The sequence below is a fragment of the Gymnoscopelus microlampas genome (genome assembly GCF_963454915.1).
Source record: "Gymnoscopelus microlampas genome assembly, chromosome: 18".
NCBI classification, from domain to species: Eukaryota; Metazoa; Chordata; class Actinopteri; order Myctophiformes; family Myctophidae; genus Gymnoscopelus; species Gymnoscopelus microlampas.
This window is the reverse complement of record NC_139955.1, coordinates 31,319,227-31,336,161: the sequence shown is the minus strand read 5'-3', so window position 1 is coordinate 31,336,161 and position 16,935 is coordinate 31,319,227. Positions and strand designations below refer to the sequence as shown.

The 16,935-nt window shown below is 41.3% G+C and overlaps 1 protein-coding gene across 1 annotated transcript in view; it reads left to right on the top strand.

Moving 5' to 3' along the window:
- htr4 (5-hydroxytryptamine receptor 4) overlaps positions 1-16,935 on the top strand; it is a 175,233-nt gene that overhangs the window by 57,925 nt on the left and 100,373 nt on the right. The window contains exon 3 of the mRNA XM_084041117.1: positions 12,027-12,140. Coding sequence (XP_083897243.1) covers positions 12,027-12,140 — 114 coding nt within the window. The remainder of the gene's footprint in view (positions 1-12,026; positions 12,141-16,935) is intronic.

Genomic DNA, 16,935 nt, shown 5'->3' with positions numbered 1-16,935 from the left:
TATATATATATATATATATATATATATATATATATATATATAATTGTTATTATTATACAGTACTACAGTATGTAACTGTATACGATGTATAGGTAGAGCAGGCAAATAAAGAGGCTGTAGTAATGACAGTAAAGTGAACAGTGCCATATACTGTAATACAAATGTTTGTTTGTGAGTGTATGCGGATGTAGCAGTAATGGTTATGAAGACAGAAGTCTTATGGCCTAAAGATAGAATAGATTGAGTCTGTTAGATCAGGGCCCAATGCTGCACATCATCATCACCACCTTCCTCTTCATCACCCGTGTCAGTTCTTGTAGGTTTTATTAGCATTATCTCATGGGCATGCTTTTAGCGGGTAAGGCCCCCCATCTTTGGAACCAAATGAAAGTTGAAAACCACATGCCTTGTCTCCTGTGCCCCCTCCCCCTACGCTGTCTGCCTCTGGGCTGTCACACTTTTAGCTGAAACAAATCCTAAAGGAACAGTTTTCATCACCGCACACTTCCCCTGCACCATTATGCTCCATTTGTTCTGCAAGGCATTGATCTTGCCACGACGCTAACGCCAGGAGTTCACACTGCAGCCTTTCTGAAGCTGACACTTAGCACACAGTGAGTTGACTCCACAGGGGAGCAATGATCCCCCAGCATGCACGCACGCACGCACGCAAGCAGGCACGCATGCAGGCAGGCAGGCAGGCAGGCAGGCACACGCGCGCACACATGCACGCGGTAACAAGAAGAGTGGGCACTAAGGAAGAGTGGACACCTCGATGTAAAATTGTCTATTTGGTCCAAAATGTTTACAAATAAAATTTGGATAAGTATACATGATAGAACATGATTGTACATTTGACAAACAATTTTCTACAAATTGCTCCAAAACCTGTACATCCAATCATTTTGGGCATAAACAAGAAGTTGAAGGGTAAATTTAAGTTAAGATTATGATGTACCGTGCATGTTCAAATCATGTATACTTTACATTACTAAAACATTTTGGACAAAATAGCAAATTTAACATCGAGGTGACCACTTTTCCTTAGTGCCCACTCTTCTTTTATGCACACACGCACGCACTCACGCAAGCAAGCACGCACAGTCAACCCTGAATCATAAAGCTTTCAATCCATCAAATGAGAAAATAATTACCATTAGTAGACATGTCAATCATCCATTTTGGTGGGGGCTGGTAATTGGGGTGGTCAGCTGACAGTGTCTCAAAACCCAGCTCAGACGGTTGATGGCCCCAGGTGCAACCCATTTCCCAGACTTCCTCTCCTCACCCGAAGCTACGCTATGAACAGGATGAGGCTTATTAATTATTTATCATTTTATGGGATTAGGTTTATTACTGGCAAATGCATTTGTTTTGAAGAAATTAGGTGAAGCAGCCCCACAGTTTTCTTTTTTTATGGGAGGTAGATTTTATGCCATATTAGTACAAATATTTGTCTAATGGGGGGTGGTATTAGTAGTCTCAGAGAGAATCACTATGTACCCGATTCACTAAGCTGTTTACGCCGTAAAGGAATTTACGCAACTTCCCACGTTAGCAGATTCATTAATCTTTTCCTGTCTGTGAATTTTGCTGGAGGTCCGCTCTTTCTCACATCTACTCCGTGGCTGACTTACATGGGATCAAAGCTTGCGTATGTCTTTAGAATTCTTTATTCTTCATGCAAAATTAATTACAATAGTGCCAAACCTCAAATAAAATATTTATGTGCCCAACATTTGTCAACACATGTATGCATATTATAGACATGATGCAAAATTGCAAATTCAACCGTTTTTTTTTTAATTTTCAGTTGACGCATTTAAACCTGAATTATTATGTGTGTGTGTTTGCTGTTTTTGCAAGTGTGGCCACAGCTTCGCCTATTGGACTTTCATGCCAAGAGCATATGTCACGCTATTAATTTATAATATTGACCACATCACATGCAATGCAGTCTTACCTGATGAGGATACATTATAGATTAAATCTAGCTGCCTAGCTGTGTCCATTACTCCATTTCCGAGGAGTCGGAAGGTAGGAGGTAGGAGTCGGACAGTGGAGTGTCCAAAGGACAGATCCCCCTCAGTAATCAATAAAGCTCTGATAAAAAATATCGGATATCGGATATATTCTAGCCTGGTTCCAGACCATAGACCCCGCCCACTCTCTGAGTGGACTGCCTCTTGGTCTGGTGTTGTAAATGTGAACCTAGGATTTATTCGGTACAAAATGTATTGTCCAATGAGAGTCGGAGGTGGGGGTGGGGATCCCTTAGGATTGGTTTAGGGACATTCTAATCCCCTCCCCCCTTCTAATCGCCTACATTGGAGCCAATGTCAGACTGAAGCTCCATGCAGCTTCAGTCTGTTAATCAGGCTAGATATATTCCAAAATAATATTTTTTACCTTAGCAAAGGTGACTTCAGTAGATTTTTCAACATAAAGAGGAGGAATGTGGGTGGGGAAGAGGTGCGCATTTTCCTCTCGGATGCACTATCAAAGTGTAATTCAATAGTGTTATTACTCCTCTTATCAAAACCCCTGTTTAAGAAAATGTACATTAAACCCTTAACGGTTTCTCTATTTTATTTAGCCTATTATTAAATGTCGTTGTGCATGCACACACGTGTTTTGGTATGCACTCACTTTGTTCAGTGCGTTTTTAGATCGGTGAGTCGTGAAGGGAGGGGATCGCCTGCCAAAAAGGCTGAGAACCCCTATTATAAAGAATGGGAACATTTCCAATGCCTTGTTTCCTCTTTATCTACTGCTAACATAATCTGAATCCAGCCCAAGTGAATCAATTTTATTTTCATAGAGTGAGATTATATTACATTAACTTTATTGATCCCCAAGGGGAGGTTCAAGCATTACAGAAGCCAAGCTAATGTGAAAAAAACTCAAGTTGCATAAATAAATAAATAATCTAGGGATAGAAGGATGTGGTTATCAATAAAGATAAACATACTGTACAGTCCCTATGCACATCCTGTACCTCTTATCAGTATCTATGTACAGTCATCAAACAGTGCTTATACAATACAGTACATTGTTGTCATGTATAGAGGGAGTCATTCAATAGAAGGTAGATGTGCATTGACAAGTGTAATACCAAATACCTAATGTATCTGCTGTATACCTTAACATTACTAGACTCAGCCTACTCGCGAACGATGCAAGTTGTGTAGTTTGAAGTTGGGCGGTCGGACGGTTCTCGAGATGCTGTACGTCAACTATAGACGGATGGACACGTGGACAGAGAATTGCTTGCATTTATTATAAGATGAGATAAGATAAAGCATCATTAGAGTGAACCCTACCAATAATGTGCAGTATGTAACACAATGACAAATACAAATGCCAAAGCCAGGGTCATAAAAGTATGCAAGTTCAGAATGGGACAGAAAATGTGCAGGTTCTTATTGCGTGTAATCAAAGAGTTTTTTTTATTGAGCAACATAGTTAATCCGGCGTCAAGTCGGTCGGATAGACGGTTGTCTAGAACTGCCGATCCAACTGATACAATATAGGCATATGGAGATCCGTGGTATGGTACCAGCTGACATCAATTTCGGCATGCACACCGGCAAGGACCCATCGGAGTGCGGTGCCTGGTGTCGAGTGGGTCGGATAGGCGGTTGTTCAGAACCTCCGAGATATATATATCAAATCAATGCTTTTCAAATTAATTTGAAGATTTAGCACTTTGTTTGTTTTTTCTTTGTTATATAAAATATCATTACAAAATATCAGTCAGAATATTGGTAATTGTGGTCTAGGATGTGACCATACTTGCTCTAGTTCTATTTTAGTTGTGATCTATGAAGCAACACCATCACATCACACCCAATACACCTGACTGACTGCACTGGTGGTCACACAGCATAGCTGTGATCATCAGGGAGATAAGGCTATCATCACTCAATGTTGGGGCCATCTTGTGACTCACAGCTTAATGAGGACATTCAGCTGTTTTCTCCAGCACACAGGAACTATTTATTTGCGTAATGTACTGGAAAATGATTTGTAATTGGCAGTGGTAGAGATGGACCTTTTTGTGCGTGCGTGCGTGCGTGCGTGCGTGCGTGGGAGTGTAGGCACGGGTTATTGCATGTACAATGTGTGCACAGAAGAGAGAGAATGTATGTGTGAGAATGAAATGGAGAGATACACATCTATAAGACTATCATCATGGCAGTGTGGGTTTTTTCTTTGGCATTAATTAGAATTATGGCTTAACACATATTCATTGAATATGTTGCTGACATTTTCCTCTCTAGATTATTATAGCCTGTCTCGGTCTCTTCCTTTTCCTTTTTAGCACCTTTTATTTTCTTTCATTAATGTGGTCTTTCCTTTGGCCTATACTGTATTCTTTTTAGAAAGAAAGGGGAGATGTGTTGACTGCATTAAGTACATTTGCACATACCCAGAATATGTCCTCTGCATTTAACCCATCCTAACTAGGAGCAGTGGGCAGCTACTGAGCAGCGCCCGGGGAGCTTCAGGGGTTCAGTGTCTTGCTCAAGGACACTGCGGCACAATGCCAGAAGGAGCCAGAAATGACCTCCTGAGCCATTTGCGCCTGCCCCTGGCGTATATTATGTTGATAGTATCTCCCCATTACTGCAAAGGCATGTCGTAAAAATGACAACAGTAGGTGCCAGGATCAAGGCTGGACGATACCAACATATAGTCTCCCTCTCTGTCTTATAGACTGCGCGCTCACTAAATAATCACAGAGTTAGATCAGATTCTGTATTTGGATGGGGAGAATCACACGTTTGTGTTTGGCAAGTTATGTCAGCCTAAGCTCTCTGGACCTGTCTGAAGCCATTGTATTTCTTTTTTCCCCCATTTTTTAACACAAATTCTACAAGTCTTTGCCAAGCTTTTCTAAGCCGAACAGCATGTCTGGCTGGTCTTCTTGTGACTTATCAAGGTTTTTAGATAAAGAGCCCGTGGCGTTTGCGAGCGATTAACAGGAACTTACGTAAATGTGGAGTTTACAATTATAACACCACGTGCGCAGAGCCAAGCGCTGTAATAAACTTCAGTGAAGTAATCAAGTAATCAGGAACGTTCTTTCCAGAAATAACAAACAGTCATAACCCAATTCCACGTTTAACATCTCTTTTTTTTTTTAAATCTCTTGATTGATTTTTCATTACTGTTTTCTGCTGAGTGGTCTCTGGCCATAAAGAAAATGAGTGAAAGTTGGGGGGAAAGTTTGAAGCCAATTCTTTTTCTGTATTGCCCTTTGGTCTTGTCATTCATGATAGACATCACATGCTGAGACACATAAGTGGCTACCACAAAGTCCAAATTGCGATCATTCAAACAGTCACAAACGCTTAAATTCCCTCTCGAGTTCCTTAACTGCCAATGCTTTCAAACCATATTGTATTTCATAACTCCACACTGTTCTCCAACACCCCCCCCCCCATTTCCTTCTGTTCCCTGCAACAATTTTTACTTTTGCTTTAAAATCTCATTTTCTTGGTGAGGTAAAGATAACAGTGCATAATTGGAATAAAAACCCCACACTGCTGGCTCCCGTCACTTCTGTGTTTAAACACAATGTGCCGAAAGTGGCACAAATCACAGCAGAAGCCACGGTGGCTTCCTTAAAGAGCCCTCGTACAGAGAAAGGAAAATAATCACAGGGACTGGAAAAACACAGGGCTCAGACCACTTAAGGGGCCAAATCACGGCCAGCTTCCTCCCTCTCTCTCTCTCCCCCTCAACCTCTCTCTCACCATTCCTCTCCCCAACCTGATCTCCCCTTTCTCGCCCAGTGATTCTTATAGGTGAACCCATGGAGGTTTAGCACACTCTTATTTCCAATAAAACATTGAGTGGAAATCTTAAACTGACACATTTTTATACATCTGCACCATATGTTCGATTCCTACATTGCAAAATGTAAAATGTCTGCAAGGTGACATTTTATTTGTTGACCCTAGAAACTGGAGCACCTGATCAGTGTGAAGTTAATTGAGACAGCTGACATTTTTCAGTGAGGGGCTCTGTGCAAGTGTAATTGATATCATTACACTCTGTCCATCGCCGTGTCTGCTTGCAGTTTTCTGTCTTAGTCACAGTAGAAATGAATGGTTCATTTGTTGAATGTATTTTATGTATATTTTTAAAAGAATGTATTTTGGTAATATTAAGTCAAAGAGAAGAGAGAAGTGTAGCATTTAACTTTTATATGCATATTTACACTGTAATACTATACGTAGTTTGCTAAAGGACCTAACTTTATCTAATAGCTTACTGTACTTTTTCTTTTACACAGCCACTGTCATTGTTTTAATAACTTTGGCTTTTAATCATAATTATTCCTGTGCTACTTGCCCTCTGCTTTCACACACTTACATTTTTCCAGACAGTTAAATCATCTGCCATGACCCTGCCCTTTCTGAATATTATATTCATCATGACATTGTAGAAATGGCATTTGCACACTATATAATTGGGGCACTTTGTCCCAGTAGCAATCTGCATATTAAAGAGCTTGTCTTGGCCAGCTGTGAGAAGACACTAGTGTCCAGACAGCTATTGCGTGTCATTATGGAATCCCCACTAAGGGCATGTATGCTTGCCAGGAATTGTTTGTTTCGCTCCCCGTACAAGACAGTGTGAAACTTGACGATATCCATGCATGCAGACATTTTTTTCTCGCTCTGTTCCGATCAGCACAAGCTAAAGAGCCTAAAGGAAAAGAAAGAAATATGTGACAGAAGAGCAATTTTTCTACACAATGCACAGAATAATTTGTTTGATGGTCCGAAAATAAATGATGACTCGGCTATGAATGAATTGAGCAGGTTAAATCACTTCAGGGGAGCGATGTAACAATTGATCTCTTTCTCTCTCTCCTTCACCTACTGAGCTGCCTACTGAGGGCCCATAGATTCTTACCCATTCAAGGCTGATTTCTGGGGACCACCAAGGTCCTTGGCTGGCCCAGTCATCAGCACTGAATGTCTGCTCTTTAGATTCAATCAGAGAACACTTCATCAGGTTGTTCAGTGGGGGACATCTGATATGTTCTAGGCTGCCTGAACTCGGAACGTTTAAAGGCACGCTCCGCAAAATAGCTGGAGAGAGCTGGGCTGCCTCTAGAGCAGTGGTTCTCAACCTTTTCAGGCCGCGACCCCCCAAAATAATCATATTTGAACTGGGGACCCCCCAACCTGACAAGCACTTGGAATGGTAGGAGTTGAGGAGGCATTACATTTTATTTGACTCAGTTCCACGGATAGATATTGCGGAAATAGCCGATCTACATGCTCACAACGCAATGCGAGGCATTTTCACTGTATCTGGCCAAAAAAATTATAAAGAAAATCTAAGTTAAATAGTGTAGTTTAGGAAAGGTTATTATTATTATTTTTTTTAATTATATTTACTCGCAACCCATAAAAATGGGTCCATGAGTCACGACTCAAAATTGGTCACAACCCTATGTTTGGGAAGCACCGGGCTAATGTAGATCATTGTGCATTGACCATAAACTTAAAACCCAATGCCAGTAAAGCAGTGTTCTTTTATTAAAGTTAGTCAGAACATCTCACTAACCTCTGCACAGTTGTGCAGAAGCTCCACCTTGCTCACTCCTCGTAATCTGCTTTGAACACGAGCTTCGTTATAGTTTAGTGTGAAGTATGTTTTAGTGCCAGATGTATAGGGTTTGTCATATAAAGCTGCACAACGAATGCCATAATATTTATCAAGCAATCACAACCCCAAGAGTGTCTTTGATATTTAGTGCATGAACGATCTGAATTGTCCTGATGTGGTAAACACCCCCATTAGTTATTGCTATAGCGAGTTCAAAACAATCACTAGGAACATTAGGCTCCATAATTGCAGATTCAGCAAGGCGGAAAGAGATAGAGAAAGAGAGAAATGGAAAACAGGTCAGATATCAATATGAGCAGTGTGAAATATATACATTAGGTGCATATTATGTACACAAGTCAGTCAAAAAAGTGGGATGAGGCAGTTAATTAGCAGCAGATGTGATAAGTGCAGGGCTGTCTTGAGGGGGCCGCCGAAATGGTAAAAAAAAAGAAGTATTCTGAAATGATTGATGACACTTGCGCGATCAGTATTCTATCACTTGTTTGTTGTTTGCAAGTCACGTCATCACTGTTTGCATGAGTGAATTAACCTTGTGATACTGCCTGTCTGTCTGTCTGTCTGTCTGTCTGCCGGCCGCTTGGAACTGGGAGAGCTGTGGAGGGGGGAGGGGGAGGGGGAAGAGGGGCGGCTGTTAAACTGACGATGCTCGCAGCTCACCTCTCTTGAACAGTTAATGCAAGTAAAACCAGGCCCTGAATAAGTGGTTCAGTGGGGCACACCTGCAGTCATACAGTATATGACAAGTATAATCCTGTGTGATGGTGGCCTGTGTCATCAGGACAGCCTGGCAATGGGTGGGCTTAACGCTGGTTCAACAGTCTGATGTTGGCCAGGTGGAAACTGTTCAGAGATCTGAGATTTTGGATTCCTTTGGCGTTTGCCAAAGTTTCACCAATTGGAACCACCAGAGATGGACACCAGCTGTCTGCACTTCTCCTACCTACCTTTGAGCTCTCCTGTCAGGCACGGCTGCTGGCATGAGCTGCCTGGAGCTCACACTGGACCACAACTCGTCCTATTAACTCATTAACCGCTAGAGTAAAACATCATCTATAGCCGACCTTGCCAGCGATTCCGAGCGTTTTCACTAAGCTTTGAAAAACCATAGAATATTATTCTTCACAACGATCCATCCACCGATCGCTCGTAGAATCGGGGGGGGAAAGTGTGCCGTCGCGATAATCTGTTCCATAGTTAATGGCAGTTGAATGTAGGTTGTTTTCGCCAAAAAGCAACAGAAAGCAGAGAAAACAGCATGCTTCCAAATCCATTAGAATGGGAGTGAATGTTGCTGTTTTTTTGTGATCACGTGATTTCCTGCTTCACTGCTACACTGGGAGTCAAATGGTGACTCATAGGTTAGGTCTATTGTAAAAACTGAAAACACACAACATGTGTCAAAACACGTCATTGGCAGTCAATGACTTAATGGTGATATATTAATAGGTCTGACTTTAAGAATAGGAACGTACAACTCCATGATGAATATAGCAAAGACAATGGATATAACATATAAATAACTCCCCTGTACTGTATGTCTGTATGCAACTGCATGTTCTATTTCAGACAAGCTGCCATTAGTCACTCTGACTTACTCAAAATACGAAAGCAACGCACACAAGCTGGCCGCAGTGACAGGGAATACAGACATAGGTGACAGCAACTTGGCGTCATATGAATAAGAAGGAGAAACTGGTCCAGTGACTGACTGTGGCTTTAGAGTATTGTGCAGTTATTCCCTGGTGTCCCGTCATCTACCTCTGAGTGCCTAATTGAGGCTGCTAGTCACTGATTGCCCGCCGTGTGCTAAGCTCAATTACAGGTCAAGGATCATGGGGATCTGATGTCATCAGAGGGCTGTGTACACAAACTACACATGCATGTTTCTCTCGCTCTGTTTCCAAGATACACGCACATACTTTACAGCCTCTGCATGTGTGGGTGTGTGGACGGTGCGTGCACATACCTGCACGTAGGTGTCTCTGTGTTTGTAAATACGTAAACAATGGAACATTTCATTCACGTCCCACCTTGCAAAATACAGCCAGACAACTTGGTGTAGTGAAGGGCACACGGAGAGGACAGTGAAGGTGGTGGTGTCTTCAGTACAGTACTTCACAAAAATACCTTTATAACAAGTAGTGTTTGATGGTCACCTTTGTCCACAGTGACACATACAGAATGTATATAGGTTTTCGTTTGACCTGGTGTGTGTGCGTGTGTGCACGCGTCGGTGGGGGGGGTGGGGGTTGATTTGTGTGTCCCCTAAGCACAGTTGCTGTGGATGGTTTGGTAAAATTCACAGCTGATGAAGCACTGGAGTTTATCCAAGTGCAAAATTGTCAAAACATAAGGGCAGAATTCAGCAACCTTCGACTGCGTCATGATGAGGCCGGCAGGTTTTTCAGCTTAGAGAGAGAGAGAGAGAGAGAGAGAGAGAGAGAGAGAGATGCACTAAGTGCAGCATCTGTCTCATTTGTCACCAAAAGGAAAAAAAATGCTGACATTCCAACTTTAGGATAATAGTCTTGTGCTGTCAGTAATACTCACGACTCACAACTTTAGAAGGAAATGACTGACTACAGAACCGCTACAATGTGAACCGTGCCATGCATGTCTGTGGGGTGTTAAAGAGGCTGTTTGTCAAGCAACGAATCACAGATGAAAGGAAATGAACGTCTTGTTGCAGTGGCAGGGCACGCTCTGCATTTTCACACTTCTTCTGCCAAGTGCGTGAGCGCGCGCGCGCGGGGGGGGGGGTGAGTCATGATAAAGTATAATACATGAAAGCAACGATTGAACTGATCCAAAGACAAGTGCAATCTATGTGCTAACTATTTTGAGAGAAGAAAGACGGGGAAGTGTGGAGATTACAGTTTATGTGTGAAAACTGTGGTAGATGAAGCCAAAGGGTATGAGTGTGCGCAAAATGAGTGCGATCCCTTTTCCCCTTGTCAGGCCTGAAGTGTGAGAAACTACAAGCATCCAAAGGGGCTTACCATAATGTATTTCCACTTTTCCAGTGTAAAACAACACAGATAAAAAAAGGTATTTTTCTGAGAAACATATTTCTCAGTGGGACTAACTCCTGGCAGTTGAGTTATAGCACCTTGAAATATTTTGGTTAAAACAAGTCCAAGGTCGGGTGGGAATGAAAAATGTAATTCTGTACTTTATTGGTGATTTACAGTAGAGTTGATGCTATCACTTCATTCAATACACAATATAAACGGAAACTTTCAAGGTTTTTCCCAAGGATACGTACATTTATCAGTGATTTTATTTCCAGACTAGATGTTGGAGCAATTTAATGTCAAAATAAAAAAGTTATCTATCCCTCATACCAAAGATATATATTTTTTTTTATAGAATAGTTCTCACTATTTTATTTCTTTCTCTGCTTTTTAGTTCAGACAAGGAACTGTACAGGGAAATGCACTCTCACTAGGGATGTGTGCAGTGACTAATTTCACTGATGTTTAAACAATATTTTTGTAACCGACTAAACGACCTGTCTAAATTTAAGGGAACACTCAGAAAATAGCCAGAACTGAGCACATTATAATCTATATAAGGCCAAGCATAATTGGAAAAAAAAGAATATTGTGAAATGTTAAAGCCATTTGGAAATGTCTTAATATAATATTCAAATAACTAAATCTTATTTTAAATGTAGAAGATAGATTATGTAGAAAAGGGCAATGTAGAAAACTCATTTCAGACAACATTTTAGTAGTAAATCATCTGAATGAAAAGTATGCTCCAGCGAACATTATTACGGCCATAAGAGGTACTGCCACCCCCCCCCCCCGTCCCCCCGTCCCCCGTCACCCCCCTTACATTTACATACAGTGCTAAAAAAAAGGGAGATCAGCTTTAACCATTTAAACCCTTAGTTGACCATAGTCCCCAATGGGCTATGCTAGGCCCCCTCCTTTTTCCTCTACACCAAATATCGTTGTCGAAAATAGAATAAGGATGTTAGGGTTCAACTCTGTTGATGGAGAGCAGTTGGTCAAAATAAATTAATAAAATCAAACAAAGTGCATGAATTCAAAAGACGTTTTAAGAAGTAGTGAAAAAGCAGATCTACAAGCTGTGAGCTTGTAGATCGGCTATTTCCATTTTTTTGTTTGGATCCCGGGTAGACATCAAACTTCTCGTGCTAAAGAGTTTGGGAGCCACTGGACTAGTCGACTGCGCACATCCCTTCTCTCGCCACAGACTTTGACCTTTCAAACCTTCTCGAATGGCTAAAGGCCACTGAACGTGACTAAAGCCATTGCAGTCATGTTCACGATATGTTGGTTGGTTAAGGCGACGCACATTCCGACACTGATGTTGTTGCCATGTCTTCTGTGTTTCCATAGCGACAGCATGCCAAAGCGGATAGCCTTGATCTGCTTCCTGTCTCTGGTCATGCTGATGAGCATCCTGGGAAACCTGCTGGTCATGACGGCCGTCTGCAAAGACAGACAGCTCAGGTTGGTCCGTGTGTGTGTGTGTGTGTGTGTGTGTGTGTGTGTGTGTGTGTGTGCGTGTGCGTGTGCGTGTGCGCGTGTGTGTGCGTGTGCAAATAACGAAATTGCTAAAACATTTCAGTTAACTTAAAGGGATATTTCACTTTCAAAAAAACTTTTGGTCATTTTATGGTCTACTCAGGCTTTTGTGAGCCCCCCAGACAGTTTTTAAGTTGCTTGATTCAGTATTTAGATATTTGATATTCATTTTATCAGACACGGCCCCTTCCTATACAAACCCATTATAACTTCAAACTCCATTTTTAACATGTTAGATTCATCAAAAACTTTGTGCATGCAAAGTGAGTGTTTGACAGGCTGTGAAGAAGGCATGAAGGACAAAAGAGGAAAAACGTGAAAAGGTTAATGTGTCATCCTGGGGACATTTCATCGCCAGGGAGAGACACTGTCATTACAATGATTCATTCCATTCTGTTTGGCTCTCATCCTCCGTGGGCCGACCCCTGTCCCTTTTCCCTCCATCCTTCTGTCTGTCTGTCTTGCCAGTCTGTCTGTCACCTGAGAGCACACAAGGTGACCTGTCATCACTTGACATCACGTGCCTGTGTGCGTGTGCAGCTACGGTATGTGCGTGTGTGTGCCTGCGTTCCCGCACATTTGAGTGTTGGCAGATGGAGGGGGTCCATCTGTTTGTGTGTCTGTGTGTGTGTGTGTGTGTGTGTGTGTGTGTGTGTGTGTGTGTGTGTCTGTCTGAGGACACTCAGGACAGCGAAGGGAAAAAATAGAGAGAGAAACAAACACACACTGGCACACAGAAAAGTGTCAGCGTGGACTCTCCCACTTATCAGGGTGGTCCATCACACGCACGCACGCGCACGCGCGCGCACGCACGCACGCGCACACACACACACACACACACACACACACACACACACACACACACAGTGGTGTAAAGTAACTAAGTACACATGCTCAAGTACTGTACTTAAGTACAATTTTGAGGCATTTTTACTTTAGTTGAATATTTCCAATTTTCAATACTTTTACTTATTATTACAAAACACATTAACCACTTCAGCCTTATATATATATATATACATATATATATATATATATTTTTTTTGGCCTTTTGAAAATAGCAGATCTACAAGCTCGCAATGCGTCACATCGCAACGCATTGTGAGCTTGTGGATCGGCTATTTTCAAACGATTTTTTTAATACATTTTGAACTGCTACTTTTTCCACCACGCACGCACGCACGCACGCACGCACGCACGCACGCACGCATGCACGCACACACACACACACACACACACACACACACACACACACACACACACACACACACACACACACACACACACACACACACGTGTCAAGGTGGGGCTGTAGGTCTGTGTGTGGCAGTGTGCTTGACAAAGAACAGAACTCTGGAAACCTTATTAACCCTTTATCGCATGTTGTTGCCATATGGCAACAAACCTTTTCCCTTCATTTCCCAGAAATGCAGGAAACAAAAACTAAATCTAATATCATAATATTTGAAATGGCGATCCTTTCAGCTATCCAGTCCTGTAGTTTCTTTGGGTCACATGCACAAGCTTCTGTACCTGTCGCTTTACACACACACACACACACACACACACACACACACACACACACACACACACACACAGACACAGACAGGCAGAGTTGAGGTGAGGTAGCCACAAAGTGCTCTCAAGTGTATCTACAAAGTCTATAAAACAACATTTGGTAGCACTTTACAATAATGACCCGTTATAAAGCATTTATAAACGTTTATAAGTAGTTTGTAGACTATTAACAAATCATTAACAACCTGTTTGTTGACATTCGTAAATGATTACTAAAACCTTTATAACTACAGTTACAAATCATTTATAAAGTATTAGTAAGTAGTGAACTATTCATGAATAAGCCATTTATATACATCTGTAAAAGATTATTAAATCATTTGTAACGACCCATTCTAAAGCATCTATAAACGTTTATAAGCAGTTTGTAGACTATTAACAAATCATTAACAACCTGTTTATTGACATTCGTAAATGATTACTAAAACCTTTATAACTACGGTTACAAATCATCTATAAAGGTATTTTATGACTATTCATGAATAAGACATGTATAATACATCTGTAAATGATTATTAAATCATTTGTAACTGGTGTTACATAATATATACAAGCTATTGGTAGCTTGTTCATGTTTAACATATGCTTTGTTAAACATTCCTAAAGTATCTATAAATCCTTAATACATGTTATTATGTGCCCTATAGTAAAGTGAAGACAGTTCATCATTTACAACTGTCTGTTAATGTGTTTGTTCATGTTTAACATGCTTTGTAAAACATTCCTAAAATATCTAAGACTATGCATTATTATAATCTACCAGGAAGGCTGTACTTGTCAGCCATCTGTTAGCTCAATGGGTTGAGATGCAGTATTCATGATCCAGAGGCCATGAGTTCAAATCCCACTGATGTCATTCCTATGATTCTTTCCTTTGCAAACTGGCTTCCAGAAGATCAACTGAAAAGTACCAGGAAGGCTATATTTGTCATCCAACTGTTAGCTCAATGGGTTGAGACGCAGTATACATGATCCAGAAGGCCATGAGTTCAAATCCCATTGATGTCTTTCCTATGATTCTTTCTTTTGCAGACTGGCTTCCAGAAGATCAACTGAAAACTACCAGGAAGGCTGTACTTGTCAGCCATCTGTTAGCTCAATGGGTTGAGACGCAGTGTTCATGATCCAGAGGCCATGAGTTCAAATCCCATTGATGTCTTTCCATAGCAGACTGGCTTCCAGAAGATCAACTGAAAACTACCAGGAAGGCTATATTTGTCATCCAACTGTTAGCTCAATGGGTTGAGACGCAGTATACATGATCCAGAGGCCATGAGTTCAAATCCCATTGATGTCTTTCCTATGATTCTTTCCTTTGCAGACTGGCTTCCAGAAGATCAACTGAAAACTACCAGGAAGGCTGTACTTGTCAGCCATCTGTTAGCTCAATGGGTTGAGACGCAGTATTCATGATCCAGAGGCCATGAGTTTAAATCCCATTGATGTCTTTCCTATGATTCTTTCCTTGAGTGGGTTCGATTCCCACTCCGAGTCATGTGTCCCCGGTAACTTGGGGCAACGGATAAATTGACTGATATTCTTCGTGATGCTTCCCTTTGCAGAATAACTTCTAGAAAAACAAGTTAAAACCACCAGGAAACCTGTAACTCTCAGCCAACAGCATAGCTCAACTGGTAGAGCGTCTGTCCAATAACATGACTTGACTTGACTTGAGTGGGTTCGATTCCCACTCGAGGCAAGTAACCCCAAGTTACCTGGGACACTTGACTCGAGTGGGAATCGAACCCACTCAAGTCAAGTCAAGTCATGTTATTGGACAGACGCTCTACCAGTTGAGCTATGCTGTAGGCTGAGGGTTACAGGTTTCCTGGTGGTTTTAACTTGTTTTTCTAGAAGTTAGTCTGCAAAGGGAAGCATCACTAAGGATATCAGTCAATTTATCCGTTGCCCCAAGTTACCGGGGACACTTGACTCGAGTGGGAATCGAACCCACTCAAGTCAAGTCAAGTCATGTTATTGGACAGACGCTCTACCAGTCGAGCTATGCTGTTGGCTGAGAGTTACAGGTTTCCTGGTGGTTTTAACTTGTTTTTCTAGAAGTTATTCTGCAAAGGGAAGCATCACGAAGGATATCAGTCAATTTATCTGTTGCCCCAAGTTACCGGGGACACATGACTCGGAGTGGGAATCTAACCCACTCAAGTCAGGTCAAGTCATGTTATTGGACAGACGCTCTACCAGTTGAGCTAAGCTGTTGGCTGAGTTAAAGGTGTCCTGGTGGTTTTAACTTGTTTTTCTAGAAGTTAGTCTGCAAAGGAAAGCATCACAGTAAAGACACCAGTGGGATTTGAACTCATGGCCTCTGGATCATGTATACTGCGTCTCAACCCATTGAGCTAACAGATGGCTGACAAGTACAGCCTTCCTGGTAGTTTTCAGTTGATCTTCTGGAAGCCAGTCTGCAAAGGAAAGAATCATAGGAAAGACATCAATGGGATTTGAACTCATAGCCTCTGGATCATGAATACTGCGTCTCAACCCATTGAGCTAACAGATGGCTGACAAGTAAAGCCTTCCTGGTAGTTTTCAGTTGATCTTCTGGAAGCCAGTCTGCAAAGGAAAGAATCATAGGAAAGACATCAATGGGATTTGAACTCATGGCCTCTGGATCATGAATACTGCGTCTCAACCCATTGAGCTAACAGATGGCTGACAAGTACAGCCTTCCTGGTAGAGTGTAATAATGCATAGTCTTAGATATTTTAGGAATGTTTTACAAAGCATGTTAAACATGAACAAACACATTAACAGACAGTTGTAAATGATGAACTGTCTTCACTTTACTATAGGGCACATAATAACATGTACAGTATTAAGGATTTATAGATACTTTAGGAATGTTTAACAAAGCATATGTTAAACATGAACAAGCTACCAATAGCTTGTATATATTATGTAACATCAGTTACAAATGATTTAATAATCATTTACAGATGTATTATACATGTCTTATTCATGAATAGTCATAAAATACCTTTATAGATGATTTGTAACCGTAGTTATAAAGGTTTTAGTAATCATTTACGAATGTCAATAAACAGGTTGTTAATGATTTGTTAATAGTCTACAAACTGCTTATAAACGTTTATAGATGCTTTAGAATGGGTCGTTACAAATGATT